At 41.9% G+C, this 16,382-nt stretch overlaps 1 protein-coding gene across 3 annotated transcripts in view; it reads left to right on the top strand.

The window, feature by feature from the left end:
• EDIL3 (EGF like repeats and discoidin domains 3) overlaps positions 1-16,382 on the top strand; it is a 491,890-nt gene that overhangs the window by 45,172 nt on the left and 430,336 nt on the right. Inside the window, exon 1 of one of the 3 annotated variants that reach the window (XM_051854034.2) lies at positions 15,123-15,165. The exons of the other annotated variants lie outside the window; for them this stretch is intronic. Coding sequence (XP_051709994.2) covers positions 15,138-15,165 — 28 coding nt within the window. The 5' untranslated portion in view covers positions 15,123-15,137. Of the gene's footprint in view, positions 1-15,122; positions 15,166-16,382 lie in introns of those variants that run through there. 3 annotated transcript variants of the gene reach the window in all.

Below are 16,382 nucleotides of genomic sequence, written 5' to 3'. Positions count from 1 at the left end.
CTCGTGTGCACCATGGGGGGCAGCAGGCGATGGCTCAAGTACTCAAGTCCCTGCCACCCATGTGGGAGACCCAGACTGAGTTCTGGTTTTTCTCTCTGTCTGTCTCTGTCTCTCTGCCTTTCAAATAGAATGAAAATACAGAATTAGTAAGACATATAGGTATTCATGGATTTCAAGTGTTCTTTCGCCAAATAAACTTATTCTTTAATTTCATTTTCTGAAAACTTTTTGAAGCACCCTGATAGATAGGATGGTATTTGATTGAAATGATTTTTCCACAGAGCACATGACTGAAAGTATCATTTGCAGATAATGGGATCTCATCAGGACAAGAAGGCTTTAAGCTCAGTGAGCACAGTTTTGTTTCTACCAATTTTCTTTTTTTTTTTTTTTTTTTTGGCCTTGAACATAAAATACATTTGACAAATCTCTGCTTAGCTAAACAAAAAGTACTTATCTATTTAAAAAAAAAAAAAAAGGCTAGAGAATTAAAAGCCAAATATTGAAAAGACAGCAAATCATAGCAAGTTGGCAACAAAATCTTGATGGCAACCGTTTGATGGAGAGTAAAGAGAAGACAGAAGAGTTTGGCTTCTGGAACTTTAAGAAAGATCTCCTGTCTTCTGTCCACCTGCCGTCTTTGAACAGTCTCTTTCAGCCCTCCTGACCCCTGTGTGAGGGCATCACTCCGAGAGGAGAAGTTTCAGGATGGAAGAAACCGCTGTCTCCTGATGTGTCCTCTGCGCTCCCAGGCAGGACACATTCTGTGCAGTCATTTCCAAGTCCTGCTCCCCGAGCACCCATGATGTCACATCTTCGGTGCCTTTGGTTCCCCAGTGTTCCATCAGGCTGCACCGGGAAGTCCTCGCAAATAGAAACCCTGGACATGATGAGTGATGGTTTCTGGTGGTGATATTTTTTGAGGCAGAAGTTCAGGTCAGTATTTCTTTCCTGTTAGGTGTGCTGTGGGAAGAAGTAGGATGTACTGCTATATTTGTGGAAATTAATATCGTACTTGATTATTAATTTACCTTAAGGGCTCATAGTCTGATTAATTAATGAAAAGTGCTTCCAAGATTAAAAAGTGAAAAATGGAAACCAGTTTTTGCCACGAGAGAGTTTTATGCTCTAAAAAAATACCTTGTCCCCAGTTATTTATTACTCTCGACACAGAAATTTATCTTTCAGTTCCAGGCAACTCTTCCATTATGTTTGCGCTTTTTGATCTTCTTGTTAGTTTGTTTGTTAAGAAAGCCATAACTAATGACTTCATTGTGAATATTTCAGTTTCCCAGGACTATTTTTCTAGTCTATTTTTCAGTGAAAAGTTAATTTCATACCCATAAGAACCTTTTCTAGGAAGCTCTGCTTTTTTATCATCTAATTTATTATATATAAATTTCTATTCAAATGTGCAAGTGATATATTATTTAGTGATATCCTAATGTTTGAAATTGTTTCATTGTTCAGTTTTATGGCTTCTGAATGTATAATAATAACTAATCTTCAAGAGTCCTTATAGAAATAGGACTCAGTAGTCTGACTTGAAAAATATATATACTAAGGATTGCTTTATAAAAGGATGGGGATCTAAGAGTATTGCACACTTTTTCGCTGATTATGACTTTCTAGCTACTTGATAAGCTTGTTCCTTTGAAATTAAGCAAAGAGGATATGCTGGGGCACATGTTTGATCTTTGGGATCTTGGCTAGTTATTTTCATTTGTAAGTGTATTTTTATTCTTACTTAGCCATCAGAAACTAGCAACCAACCCCTCTCAATCCCAATTTGAAAAGTCAAGTTGCATTGATTCTCAAGTGGGGACAAATGATTGTATTTAAGCAAAGGACATACATCAGTCGCTGTTGAGATCCTTACTCACTGCAGCTTTAATTCTGCATGATCAGCCATAGTGTTGCTCGCAGCTGTAAATATAAGAAATTGATTGTAACTCACTGAAGTCACAGCCACAAGTAAGGAGAAGTGGCCACCTCGCAGTTAACACTGTGAGCTGGGAGTCTGGGTTTGTGTTTTCTGTCCTTCTGTGTTCTTCTCTCACAGGCTTTTGCTTGGTAGGGTTTATTTTTTTTTTGGGGGGGGGTGCTGGAGGGCAGGGTGTGGTGGTGGTATATTTTTTATTTTCTTATTGGCCACTCTCCTTTTCACCTCTCTGTCTCAGTTCTTCTTGTTTTATATACTTCTCTTCTCTCTCTCTCTCTCTCTCTCTCTCTCTCTCTCTCTCTCTCTCTCTCTCCATAGCTCTCCACCTATCTATCTAGCCATCCATCAGGTCTGGGAATGTGCACACACCTTTCATAGCTCTATTGTCCCTTTCCTCAGTACAAGCGGGAACAAGGCAGTGTCAGGTTCACTGCCATCTGCACCTACTGATGGGCAGAATCCCCAGGGTGACCCTCCGCCTGTGGGCCCTTTGTGTCCATCATAGCCTTTGGAGGCACTGTGCAGCCACTTGCTGAATTTGTGTCTCTGCCATCAAATTTGGAATCCAATCAGTGACAGAATGTCCGGCACACTAATGTGAAGATGCCTGCCCTAGATTCTGCTTTCACAGGATGTTATGTCTCTGCCAGTTAAAATCTAGACACAGCTTCTTCACAGGCGTGAAAAAAAGGGAGGTCTCTTTCAGTCTAGTAAGGAAAGGTTACTTTAGCTCACGAAGTCTTGCACTGGAAGCTGAAAGTCTGTAATTGGGTCGGTCTTCCTTCATTTCTTAAGATTTATCTATTAAAGGCACAGTTAGAAAAGGAGAGAGAGACAGAGACAGAGGGAGAGAGGGAGGGAAGGAGAGAGAGAGGGACCGGGCGGGGGGAGGGGGAGATCCATCTGTTGGTTCAATCCCCTGATGGTTGCAATGTCCAGGGCTGGGGAGGACAAAGCTGGGAGCTTCTTCTGGGGTTCTCACACAGGTGCAGGGGCCCAAAAACCTGGACCGTCTTTTTGCTGCTTTTCTAGGCACATTAGCAGGGCGCTGGATTGGAAGCAGAGAAGCTGGAACTCAACCAGTGCCCATATGGGATGCCTATGTCACAGGTTGCGGCTTGACCAGCTATGCCACAATGCCCCCTGTAGTTGGATCTTTATCTTGAAACCCTTGAAATTGTTAGGAATTCAGCCGTTGCATTCCTCAGTTCACTTTGTTTTCCTGGAGTGAGTCTGAGATTAGATTCCCTTTCCTGTCCCTCAGACAAGGCCCTCCCATAGATTGGCTGGAGGGCTCAAAGGAAGCTTTGCCATGGGGTGGAAGCATCCTGCTTCTGGGGGTGTTTACCAATCTGCCTCTTACCTCTAGGGTGAAGAAGCCAATCCTTTCTTGGCGCCCTTTAACAGATGCACTTCCTTTTTCATCACATTTTGATTGAGGATGCATTGTTTCTGTTCTGAATATGTATGGGAACCACTATGGAGAATATCAATACATAGTCTCTGTACCCAAGTGGATCCTACTGTGCAAGAAAAAAAATAGCATGAGGAGAAATATTTATTTAACTCTTCTTATAAAAGAATCTTTTGAAGATAAATGCCAATGAGGACTGAAAATGAAATGAACAACAGAAGTGGCTGGAAGGGCTAGTTCATTTTTCTTGGCCCCACAACAGAGCACAGAGTGCCCCTTCTTACTAGGAAATGAAAGTGGTGCTGCCTCCCAGGGCTGTGAGCCTGACCACAGGTGCACCTGGCGCCTGGTATTCTTCCCTGCAAACCTGCTTACTGGAAAGAGAAGAACCAAGGGACTGGAATACAAATAAACAAACTAGGGAAGTATATTGATGTTCTATCCCTATATTGTTAATATTGGCTGTATTGTGTATAAGTTTATACCTCCATCTAAGTAATGCTTTTATTGGCTCTACTCCTCAAAGACAGAAAAAGGAAGAGAGCTGAGTGTGAGGAACCATTGAACCTGCTAGGGTCTTTACTTTCATAAAAGATGTCAAGTATGCATTTGAGAGCCCTAAGTATACTAGTTCTAGCATCATAATTGCATGCATGGGCTAAATTCCGTTTTGTTTAGAAAAACACAAAAGAGGACTTTGAGAAGCAGGAGATGTGCACTCTTTGAAAGTTACACATGGTCCTGATTTGAACCCGGAGAGTAACCTTCTTAAGAGTTGACTGTGAGGATGACTGGTGACGTAGACACAGATGCAGCCCGTTCCACCTCTCAGAAGGCACTGTTCGGCAGCTCAGCTGCAGCCTGTCTCTGTGGCCTGATTCTTGCCTCTTTACATCATCTCGACCTTTCCACATTCTGGAGTTCCAACCATTTCAGACCCTCCCCTGCCTTTCTCTTTGCACTAAAAGAAAATATCAGGTTATTTTGGGAGAAGCTGGTCCTTTCCTGGGAAAATTGGTCTCTCTGGTTTGCCTTCATATTTGTATTTTACACTTACTTGGGTTGAATTAATTATTTGAGGGCTAATATTAGAATTTAGTAACTAGAACATATACCTCTGGAAAATGATCTACTCACTTTCTCCATGCTTTAGATGCATACATAGAGGCATTTAAATATTTAAATGAGATATCTGAAAATCAATGAGATGGGAATTTGGTGCTCTCTGAAACTGAGGTTCTTCTGCAAATGTGAGTACTCTGTATAAAAAATGACCACTTGTATGATTTTGTACAGGTCACCTGGTCATTCCGAGTCTATCTTTTTCTCTTTTGTGCAAAGAAGGTGATATGATCTCTCTTCTTACTTGAAAGTACTTTTCAATGGTGTATGTGAAAATTGTTTGAAAAGTGCTGGTTTTGTGCTTAACATTTTGTTATTATTATTATAAAAAGGAGCCTTACCATTATTATAATAATGGTGATGTGTGGCAATTATGAAAAGAAATTGTCATGTAATTTCTGTGGAAGAATGAAGAGGCAAAATAATATGAAAAATGGCCCATTAATTTTGAGGTAGCAACAAAAATATCAAAGATAGATAGAGTAGCATAAACAACAGGTGGTATAATTAGTATGCAGATTTTCCAAGAAAATTGTATAAATTAATAATGTGTCCTAGAATACACTAAGGTGAGCCAAACAGTGCTGCGAACTTTGGTGGTGAGCACAGATGTATCTGCATTGTAAGTCATCTAAGGAGCTTAAACTGTTTATCTTGAATGTTCTTGAGAACCCTCAGCGTTACAGAAAAGCAGCAGCGCACATTGATTGGAAATTTCCCAACTCGCTTCCCGCTCTCCAATTCCTTGTCCTGTGCCGTGTTGATAGCATGGAGCCAGTCCACGTGAGGTTTAGGTTTTCAAAGTCATGGCAATGGAGGAGAAAAGCAAATAGCTACGTTCTTTCACACGTGTTTCTCACTCTTGTTGAGAATAAAGAAAAGGAGACGCCAGATAGTTACTTTGCTGTTCTTAAAGCAGTCATGCTCTGTGGCATGTCTTTCGAAAAAGAGCTGTACAGAATAGGGCTGCCGGCATCAAGTCATGCCATGTGCCAATGGACGAGTGTCCTAGAGGGTGGGAGGGTTTCTGAGCTCCCTGTTCTCAGCGTGGGCAAGATGCATGCCTCCGTGGTGAGGAGCTGCCTGTGGCACGTTCAGAAGATGATCTCTCCCCAAGGGGTCAAACACACAGTGAAGCTGAAAGTTCCCCAGGAAAATTTCAGGCATTTGTAAGAAACTGTGCAAGAATGGATGCTTTCTCTACTTCCCAACCTAAATAATCTTAGCGATGCAGTGAGAGAGAAGAGGAGCCACTGACAGCTACTTGAAATGTACTTCAGTTGGGGACCGCACTCCCCTCGCTGATGGAGCCGTCGGAGACATTTTACTTACGGTGGACTCCGCTGTTCTTTGAGCTGAAGAAATTTCCCATTTTCTGCACTGAAGTGGATAGTGGTGTGGGCTTTGTATTTCTGTGGAGTGCTTATAATACATGTGAGGAGAGCCTAGGCAGATAGGAATCACCGTCCATTTCAGAAATCTTTGATTCAAGCTTCAGCATCGAAAGTCACCTACAGCATTTATCATCAGATGAATGACACCACTCAGTGTGACGTGCAAAGACTTCTTCCCGTGAGGTTGCTGAAGCTCATTCTGTTTTGGTAACAGTCGCATCTTCCTACAGAAAGCAACTACATAGAGATGGAGGGGAGAGGGCGGTTGTGGTGAGAAGGAGTTTCTGCACAGCCAACTTCAGCATGGCTTAAATGGTCAGAAAATACTGCTTGCTGGGGTTGATCCCACCTTGAGACGTAGCTGCATGAAGCCGGTTCCCTATGTGTAAGCCCCAGTGCTGCAGAGCTGGATTGCAGAGAAGGGCTGGCAGGGTCATGGCAGGCACCATACTTCTATGCTTACATTTCAGAAAATGTTCCATGTTGCACCCTCTTTTCTAAAAATCTTGATCATCACTGGCTCCCGTCTCCCTTTGAGGAAACGCAGGGTGTGCTGCTTCTTGAGAACACAGCTGAAGTGATGGCTGTGACACTGGAACTGACTTCTCTTTGAGATGCGTTCATTCGACAGATAATTCGGTCAGCTTCCTATGTGCTGGAAGACCTCCCCTCCTGTCCTTGGTATAAACTGAGGTGAGCCAGGGCTGCGCCTCTGTGGAAGGAATAGACAGAAACACAGCTCCCAGGGTAACTGATGTAAAAATGTGAAACCTCTCTGTAGGGGCAAAAGGAAAAACTTGGCTCTCTATTGGTCTCGGAAAAAAAAAACAAAAAAAAACAAACAAAAAAAACTAACTCTGAAGGATCCTGAAAAAAAAAAAAAAGACACTAGATATATAAATAGGCCATTCCAAGAAAGATTTCCAAAATCAAAATCAGATTAAATTTATAGACTACATACAATCAAATGATTTTTTTTTTTTTACAGGCAGAGTGGACAGTGAGAGAGAGAGACAGAGAGAAAGGTCTTCCTTTGCCGTTGGTTCACCCTCCAATGGCTGCCGCGGCCGGCGCACTGTGGCCGGTGCACTGCGGCCGGTGCACTGCGCTGATCCGAAGGCAGGAGCCAGGTGCTTTTCCTGGTCTCCCATGGGGTGCAGGGCCCAAGCACTTGGGCCATCCTCCACTGCCCTCCCTGGCCACAGCAGAGAGCTGGCCTGGAAGAGGTGCAACCGGGACAGAATCCGGCGCCCTGACTGGGACTAGAACCCAGTGTGCCGGCGCCACTAGGCGGAGGATTAGCCTATTGAGCCGCGGCACCGGCCACAATCAAATGATTTTATACAGAATAAAATCTAAGTATCTTTATACTAATCTCTTTAAACAAGCCAACTAAAGAAGGTTGTAGTGGTGAGCACTCTAAAGACATCAGAAACTGGCCGGTTGTGTTTTGAAACAGAACAAAAAAACAGTGAAACTCTCTCCAAATGTTTTTAATGCTGAAACTGGGAAACTGGAGGTAGACACAGTGCAGAAGACGTGGGGAGATTGGTCCCAGGGTCGGACTTTCAGGCACACAGGGTGAAGAAGTTCTGGGGCTCTGGTTGCAGCCGGGTGGCTGCAGTTAGCAGTGTGGCAGAGTCACCCCTGGTGTCCCTGGGAAAGGGCTCCAAACACAACCACGCATGCTCAAGTCCAGCTCATCAGCTAGAGTCCTGTTTGTACTAAACCTGTGTGTACCCTCTCATGCACATTAAATCACCTCTGGGTTATGTGTAATACCCGATGCCGTGCAAGTGCTTCAACACTGCATTGTCCAGGGAATGATGGCAAGAAAAAAGTCTACGTGTTCAGGACACATGCAGTCTTTTTTTTTTTTGCAAAAAAATATTTCCCCCAAATATTTCCATGGCTGATTGAATCTGCAGGTGTGGGATCTGTGGATACAGAGGGCCAGTGTGTTTATGTCCTGAAATTTCAGAGTGCCTCTTAAGTGTTCTCACCACACACGGCGTGTACCATATCACACACATGCACACAGTTACACACACAACACACATCACACACAACACACACCACACATTCCATGTATCACACACATGCCACACACACAACCACACACACCATATATCACACACATCACAGGCACACATAACACATACCACACACACAACACATGCAACATACACACCAAAAACACAGACCATACATCACACACATTCATTCATATAACACATACCATATATCACACACATGCCATACATATACACACACACCAACCACATATACCGTATATCACACACATCACAGGCACACATAACCACACACCACACACACACCACGCACAACACACACACCAAAAACACAGACCATATGTCACACACACATGCACATAACAACACCACACACATACCATACATGCCATATATCACACACATACCACGCACACCAACCACACACATCATGTCACACACACACCACACATACCATATCACACACACACACACACACACACCACCTGTGCATAACACACATCATGTGTGCCACACATATACCACACACACCACATACATACAACACAAACCACATGTACCATATATCACACGCACACACACACCATGCACACATACCACATGCACATAACATACACTACACACAACACACAGCACAAACCATGTACATAGCACACATAACACCCAATATAGCACACAACACACAGACACACCCCATATAGACATCACACACACCCATGTACCACATACACACAATACAACAGACACACCCCATACGCATACACCACACACAGATGCACACATACACACACAACACTCCACACACACAACATGTAGACATATACCACACATAACACACAACACACATACCACACAGCACATACACACAACATACCCCCTCCACATATAACACACAGGCACACCCCATACTCACATACACATACAGCACACTCAAGACACCATATAATACAGCACTCTTACACACATATCACACATCAGAAAACACACACAACATGCACAATACAGACAATGCACACATCACAAACAACTCACAGTGGTAGCCAAGCAGGGAGTGGTGATGAGTTGATTAGCTTGACCAAGGAAATCACTTCACGTACACATATAGCAAGATAGCACTTTGTATATCGTAACTGTATGAAATCTTTCTTATTCAGTTTTACTTCAATAAAACATGCTTTTACTGTGCAATATCTGCAGAAATAAAGAGGGAGGGAGGGAGGGAAAGGGGGAGAGAGAGACAGAGACAGAGGCAGAGAAAGACAAAGACAGAGAGAGAGATTTTCCATCCACTGGTTCAGTCCCCAAATGGCCACAATGGCCAGAGATGGGAAGATTCGAAGCCAGGAGCCAGGTGCTTCTTCCAGGTCTCCCACGAGGGTGCAGGGGCCCAAGAACTTGGGACATCTGCTGCATTCCAAGGTGCATTAGCAGGAAGCTGGATCAGAAGTGGAGCAGTGGAGACTCAAACCAGCATCCATTTGGGATGCAGGAACAAAGGCGGCCTGTTTCATTGGCATTGATTTATCTGTCTTTTTGTCATTGCCATACTGTTTTGATAACTAGTTTTACAGTAGGTTTTGGAAACAGGAAATGGGAATCCTGCAAGATTCTTCTTTTTTCAATATTGTTTTAGCTATTAGGATCCTTTGAAAATACATATGAATATTAGTATGAGTTTTTCTATTTCTATACAAAACACTTAGGGATTTTGATAGAAATTGCATTGACTATCTGGATTACTTTGGATTATATTAATATCCCAACAAAATTACATATTCCAATCCATGAACATGGGATGGGTTTCTATGTTTGTGTAGTCTCTAAATTTTTAAAGCAATGTTTTATAGTTCTCATTATATAGGTCCTTAAATTCCTTGGTTTATTTCTAAGTATTGTATTCTTTGCATGCTATTAAAAATAGAGCTGTTTTTCAAAATTTTCATTACAGAATGACGGTGGGAAGTACTGTGTGCTATGTTGATGAATTTGCTTAGTAGTTCTTAACAGTTTATTCTGGAATTCCTAGGAATTTCTACATATAGAATATCACCAGGAAACAGAGTTTTATTCTTCCTAGATAAGTTGAAAAGTTGGGCTGCTAGTTTTGAGATCTTATTTTTAGTGCAAGCATTTGTAGGTACACATTTACCTCAAACCACCCAACATTTTGTTATGCTGTGTAAGCTTTCTTCTCTAAGCATTTTCTAAATTTCCTTGTGCTTGCTTCCTGGATCCCTCTTGGTGTTAATTTAAAGAAATTTGTGAATTTTACAGTTTTACTTCTGTTACTGAATTCTAATTTAATCCCACTGTGGCTGGAGAAGATATTCTGTGTGATATTTTCATCTTTAATTTTCTCAAGATTTAAGTTGTGGTTTAGCATACAGACTCTGTTCAAGAATTTCGCATGTGCATTCTATTGTGTGTTGTTTTTTTTTTTTTTTTGCCAGGCAGAGTTAGACAGTGAGAGAGAGAGAGAAAGAGAGAGAGACAGAGAGAGAGTTATAGACAGTGAGAGAGAGACATAGAGAAAGGTCTTCCTTCTGTTTGGTTTACTCCCCCAATGGCCGCCATAGCTGGTGCTAAGCCGATCCGAAGCCAGGAGCCAGGTGCTTCCTCCCGGTCTCCCATGCGGGTATAGGGACCCAAACACTTGGGCCATCTCCACTGCCTTCCCAGGCCACAGCAGAGAACTGGACTGGAAGAGCAACCGGGACTAGTACCCGACGCCCCAACTGGGACTAGAACCTAGGGTGCCGGCGCCACAGGTGGAGGATTAGCCAAGTGAGCCATGGCACTGGCCCTCTATTGTTATTAGGTAGAATATTTTCTGTTTTTCAGATCTGGTTGGTTTATTCTATTGTTTGGGTCCTCTGTTTCCTTATCTTCTGTCTGAATGTTCTATCATTCTAATCAGGGCATTTAAGTTTCTAATTATCATTGCATAACTGTCTATTTCTCTCTTCATTTCTTTCAGTTTTTGCTTCATATATTTTATGGTCTTTCATTAGGTTTGTTAATGTTTTTCATTGTATCTTCTTGCTCTGCTGAAACTTTTATTAGGATCTGATATCCTTGTTTGTCTCATAACTCTTGTCATAAAGTCTATCTTGTCTGATATTTGTATGTTCATCTCTGCTCTCTTTTGGTTTCTCCTGGCATGGAATGTACTTCTTCCACGTATAGGCTACCTGTATCTTCAGTCTAACGTGAGTCTCTCCTGAGATAGAATTTAGTTGGATCATGTTTCTAATCCATTCTTCTAATCCCTGCGTTTTTAGGTAGTGAGTTTAATCTACTTACATTTAAAGTAAATATTTATAACGAAGGAGGCGTTTCTGTCATTTTGAAATTTGCTCACACCATGCCTTACAGATTTTGTTCCTTGTTCCTTACCCTGCTGCCGTCTTTTGTGTTTAGTTCAGTTTTTACATTGAGGCATTAAAATTCCTTTCTCATTTCCTGTTGTGTACATTCTGTAGATATTTTTTGGTTACCATGGAGATTACATTTAATATCCTAAAGCTACAGTGCTCTAGTTTGAATTATAGCAACGTAGCTTCTGTGACATACAAAAACTGCTCATTTGCAGATTAATCCCCCACCTCTCGAGTTGTTGATTTCTCAAAATTACATCTTTATGTATGCTATGGGCCCCAAACCCACAAATTAATGGTTATTTTAAATACATTTGTCTCTTAAATCATATATAAAATAAAATACAGACTTACAAAGCAAAGTTACAACAATACTAGCTCTGATAGTAACGATGTTTTTAACATGTTAGTCTCTTTAATCATGTAGAAACAATGAAGTTATAAACCTTTGTTTCGCTGTTGGCTCTTGTAATTACTCCTGGATTTATCTTTGCGATTTTTTATTTCTCCATGCAGCTTTGAGTCACCAGGCAGAGGCCTTTTGTTTCACCAGGGGGAACTACCCCGAGCGTTTCTCACAGCACAGTTCCGGTCAAACTGCTGTCCTTCGGGTTTTGTTCATCTGGGAGTGCGTTAATTGCTGAAGGACAGGCTCCTTGGTTGTTTTATCCTTTAGCACTTGGAATGTATCTGCTCAGTGCCTGCCGGCCTTCATATTTCCTGATGATAAATCTTGTAATAATCTCACTGAGGAGGCCCCGTGCTTTAATCCACCGTCTGCTGCTGTAACAGGACACCAGATGCTGACTAACTTGAAAACAGAGACTTACTGTAGCTCACGGTGCTGGAAGTCTAAGAGTAGGGCACCAGCACCAGCTAGGCTTCTGGTGAGGACCTTGTGCTGGGTTCCCTGTGGCAGAAAAGCAGACGAGCAAGGGGGTGCATGCAGAGAGGCCAAAGCCAAAGGGTTACTTTGCTCTGTGTGAACCCACTCTGACAATAAATAACCTAAGGCCCAACTGGAATAACAGTGATCCTTTGTTACGGTTGGAACCCCATGAGGCCATGGCCTAATTGCCTCTAATTTTTGCAATGATTGGTCCATCTGTTTATTTTGAAAGGTAGAGTGATAGAGGACACACACACACACACACACACAGAGTCTCCTTGCGCTTCCTGCTGCACTGTCTCCCCAGAGTCTTCCTCTACATCTAACTTAAAAAAATTGCTTGTTCTGTTCCTTTGAGAGACAGAGTCAGAGAGAACGCTCATACATACCGGTGCAGTCCCCAAATACCTGACAGTTAGAAACTCAAACTGAGTCTCCCATGTGGGGAGCAGAGACCCAGCTACTGAACCATCATCTGCTGCCCCACATGGTGCACACAGAGCAGGGACGCAAACCCAAGCACTCCTGTATGGGAAGTGGGTTCCGCACCTGCACCTTCACTGCTGCGCCAAATACCCACCCCTGTGTCTAACTTTGTAAGGGCAATTACTGAAGAAAAAAAGACATTTAATTGAATGTTCCAAAAATTAAGAGAACCTACAACCTAGAATCACATCCTGCAGATTTACCCCCAAGATAAATGGAAAATAAAAAGCATTTTAAAAGCAGCAGAAACTGAAATGTCACAGCATGGAAGACACCTTGTTGGAAAGAGGTTTAGATAGCTTCCCCTGCTTGTCCTGTCAATAGGGAGGAATAGATTTGCTGGAGCAGTCAGTATTGTATGGGGATCTGAAATAGTAAACTTGGATTGCATCAATTCTAATTCAGCTTCCAACCAGCTATGAGATCTTTCTAGGGATGGCTGGTCTCAACTTCCAGGTCTGATCAATGAAAGCTGCTGACCCAATTGCACTTGTTATCTCTTTCTCTAGGTGGGGCCAGAGAAGGCAGCCATATTTCTTAAACTTGCGTGAATGTTCAGGTTCCCAGGGCTCTTAGTAAAATGTTGATACTACTGGGGCCAGTGTTGTGGAGTGGCAGGTGAAGCCAGCACCTGTGATGTCAGCATCCCATATGGGCACGAGTTTGAGACCTGGGTGCTCCACTTGGGAACCAGCTCCCTGTTAATCCACTGGGAAAGTAGCAGCAGAAGATGACCCAAGTGTTTGTGCCCCTGTACCCACAGGGGAGTCCTGTATGAAGTTCCTGGCTCCGGGCTCCAGCCTGCATAGCCCTGGCCATTGTGGCCACCTGGGGAGTGAGCCAATGGGTGGTAGCAAGATTGCTCTCTCTTTCTCTCCGCCCCACCCCCGTCTCTATAACTCTGTCTTTCAAATAAAAAAGAAATGAATCTTTAAAATAAATAATAATTGAAATGTAGGTACTCATTAAGTGTATTTTACTTGCTGTACCCATTTATAAGCAATTCATTTCAAACGGCATTTTTTTTTTATTTTAAAGAAAAGCAGCCCTGGAATAATCCTTTGAATCAGTCTAAATGATTTACTGAATTTGAGAGGTTTAATTCACAGGAAAATTATTTTCAGGCAATTTTTTCAGAAGTATTGACTACATTAAATTCCTTCAATTTCTGCTTGCTGCAGTTGATCTCACCCACTGAAAGTATCTCACCTTTATTTTTTCTTTGTTTTAACTCAGTCATGCAAGGAGATAGCATGGCATAATAGAAGATAAATGGAAAACTCTGGATTTGGTACTCCTGAGACCTGGGTGCTAATCTCAGCCCCATGACTAAGAGGTTATGATTTAAATTATTTCAATCTCAATTTCTTCATCGATGGAATTAAAACTTAAATGAGCTGTATTACTTCTCTGGACCACTCTGGCTTTCAGCAGACTTGGTTTTAAAACTTTTATAACTGGGGCCAGTGCCGTGACACCCTAGGTTAATCCTTTGCCTGTGGTGCCAGCATCCCATATGGGTGTCGGGTTCTAGTTCTGGTTGCTCCTCTTGCAGTCCAGCTCTCTGCTATGGCCTGGGATAGCAATGTAAGATGGCCCAAGTGCTTGGGCCCCTAACCTGCATGGGAGACCAGGAAGAAGAACCTGGCTCCTGGCTTCAGATCGGGGTAGCTCTGGCCATTGCAGCCATTTGGGGAGTGAACCAATGGAAGGAAGACCTTTCTCTCCATCTGTCTCTTTCACTGTCTATAACTCTACCTGTCAAATAAATAAATAAAATCTTTTTTTTTAAAAAAAAGAAACTTTTATAACTGCAGGAGTTTTGAGGTAGCCCTTGTGTAACAATACAAATCAGTTTTACAGAAGCCAAGAAATAAAGTACAAAGTGGAGTCCAGGCAGTTATCTCTGTCACCGAGAAACATAGAGAGCATTTTCTGTTGGATCATCAGTGTTTGATGAATAGGTTCATCAGATTCACTGGCAATACTTCAGTTCACCTTTTATTTTTACAACCATTATCTTCTGTTAAACCACAGATATTGAAGTGAAAACGAGGACTGACAGTGGAAAAACCATGATGTCTTGTGAACATGGTAACATCACACCTCACTTGCCATCACCCTGTTTCTACAGCAACCCTCAAAAAGAATAAAATTCAAAAATTATTTGTATTTTAGACAGAGTTGCTTGAACAACTTGAAATAATGAGGTTAGCACAATACTTTTCCTGAGAATTCTTTGATTCTGGGAATTTAATCATTCAAAAAATTGAATTAAGCATGCATATTTATTAAATTAGGCATGAATATTAAGGTATGTTGTCTTGGAGGGCTTGTAAAAATTTAGATGTGATAATATCTTTTTAGAGACAACTCAGAAAAATTGCATTTTATATACTTTCAGCATTTCACATTATAGAACAGGAGAGCTCTCATGGAAAGGATTAAATGATGACAATTTATCTTCAGAGTGTTTGGGAATGAAGACTGATGTCCTTCCCTGTGCAGGTAAATTGGTCTAATAATTTTGGCACGGTGAATTTATGAAATCTAAGAAACCTTTTAACTTGTATTTCTGTACATCTATATTGATGAAAGATTCCACATAGGTTAAAATAGACTCTCCTTTGCATGCATTCATTATTTGAAAGTCAAACACTAAATTAAAAAGGAAAAGGAATAAAGCAAATTGGCATGAAGATAAAGCAGATGTTTCTGACGCTGTAGAGATGTAGCAGAGCCTGTCCAAGTTGGGATGGAGATTTTTCACTGGAACTGCCACCGCCTGCTGTTGCCACCCCTTCTCCAGGATGCACACATCTCAGGTAGCCATGGGCTAGTGAGGACTCCATTCTGATTCCCACTTGGGTCATCACACCTTTCTCCATTAAATGGTGCCCACCCTCTATGTGCACGTTTAGTGAGTATTACGGGTCTGTTCAGTGCATCTGTAATTTGGCTGTGCACTGTGAATTTACATGGCAGCTCTGCGACAGTGCCGCCAGTGTCTTTCCTGCAGGATTTGTGATTTAATCTGGGCTAGGGCTTGGATGCTGGGATCCCCAAATGCTTTCCAGGTAACAAATGTGTAATGGAAGCCCTCTGAAATGCACCAAGGAGTTACCATCTAGCTTCATGGAGAAAATAGTCTTCAAGCTAGATATATATATGTTGTAGAGCAAAAGAAATTGGACTATCAGAAAGATTGAATGACTGGCCTGTGGTGAACACCACTGCTGCCTGTAGTTACAGTGTTCTGCCTGTGTTTACATCGTCACAGGCTTGCTCCTTTCCTTTCCTTTAGAAATGGGCCAGATTTGTGTGGAGTGACCCAGGTGCTCAGTAAAGCCATGGTCTCCTTTCTGGCCATATTAAAATATTGCAAAAACATTCACCTTCCTAAAAAGTCAAGGAAACTTTATGTATTTATATAGAAATCTACATTTCTGCATATATAATAGCAGAATGACTTAAATCATGTTTTCGCCCTTTAATATAAGGTGAAGCTGCAGTGGTCCATTAAATTAAAATCAGTTTGTCCTGTCTTTTAGCCTGATCACTAGTGCCAGGATAATTATCTGATATTTTCTGTATTTTATTTAAGGACAAGAGATCTGATCGGCTCTTATTTAAAGTTACATTCAAACTTATACATGGCTTTTGTATTATAAACCCTATGGTAAATATCAGACCCTCACCATTAGTAATCTACATCATGTTATTCC

This window comes from Oryctolagus cuniculus, chromosome 14, assembly GCF_964237555.1.
Source record: "Oryctolagus cuniculus chromosome 14, mOryCun1.1, whole genome shotgun sequence".
NCBI lineage: Eukaryota > Metazoa > Chordata > Mammalia > Lagomorpha > Leporidae > Oryctolagus > Oryctolagus cuniculus.
Note: the sequence above shows the minus strand (reverse complement) of the source record. Positions and strands in the feature narration are given on the sequence as shown.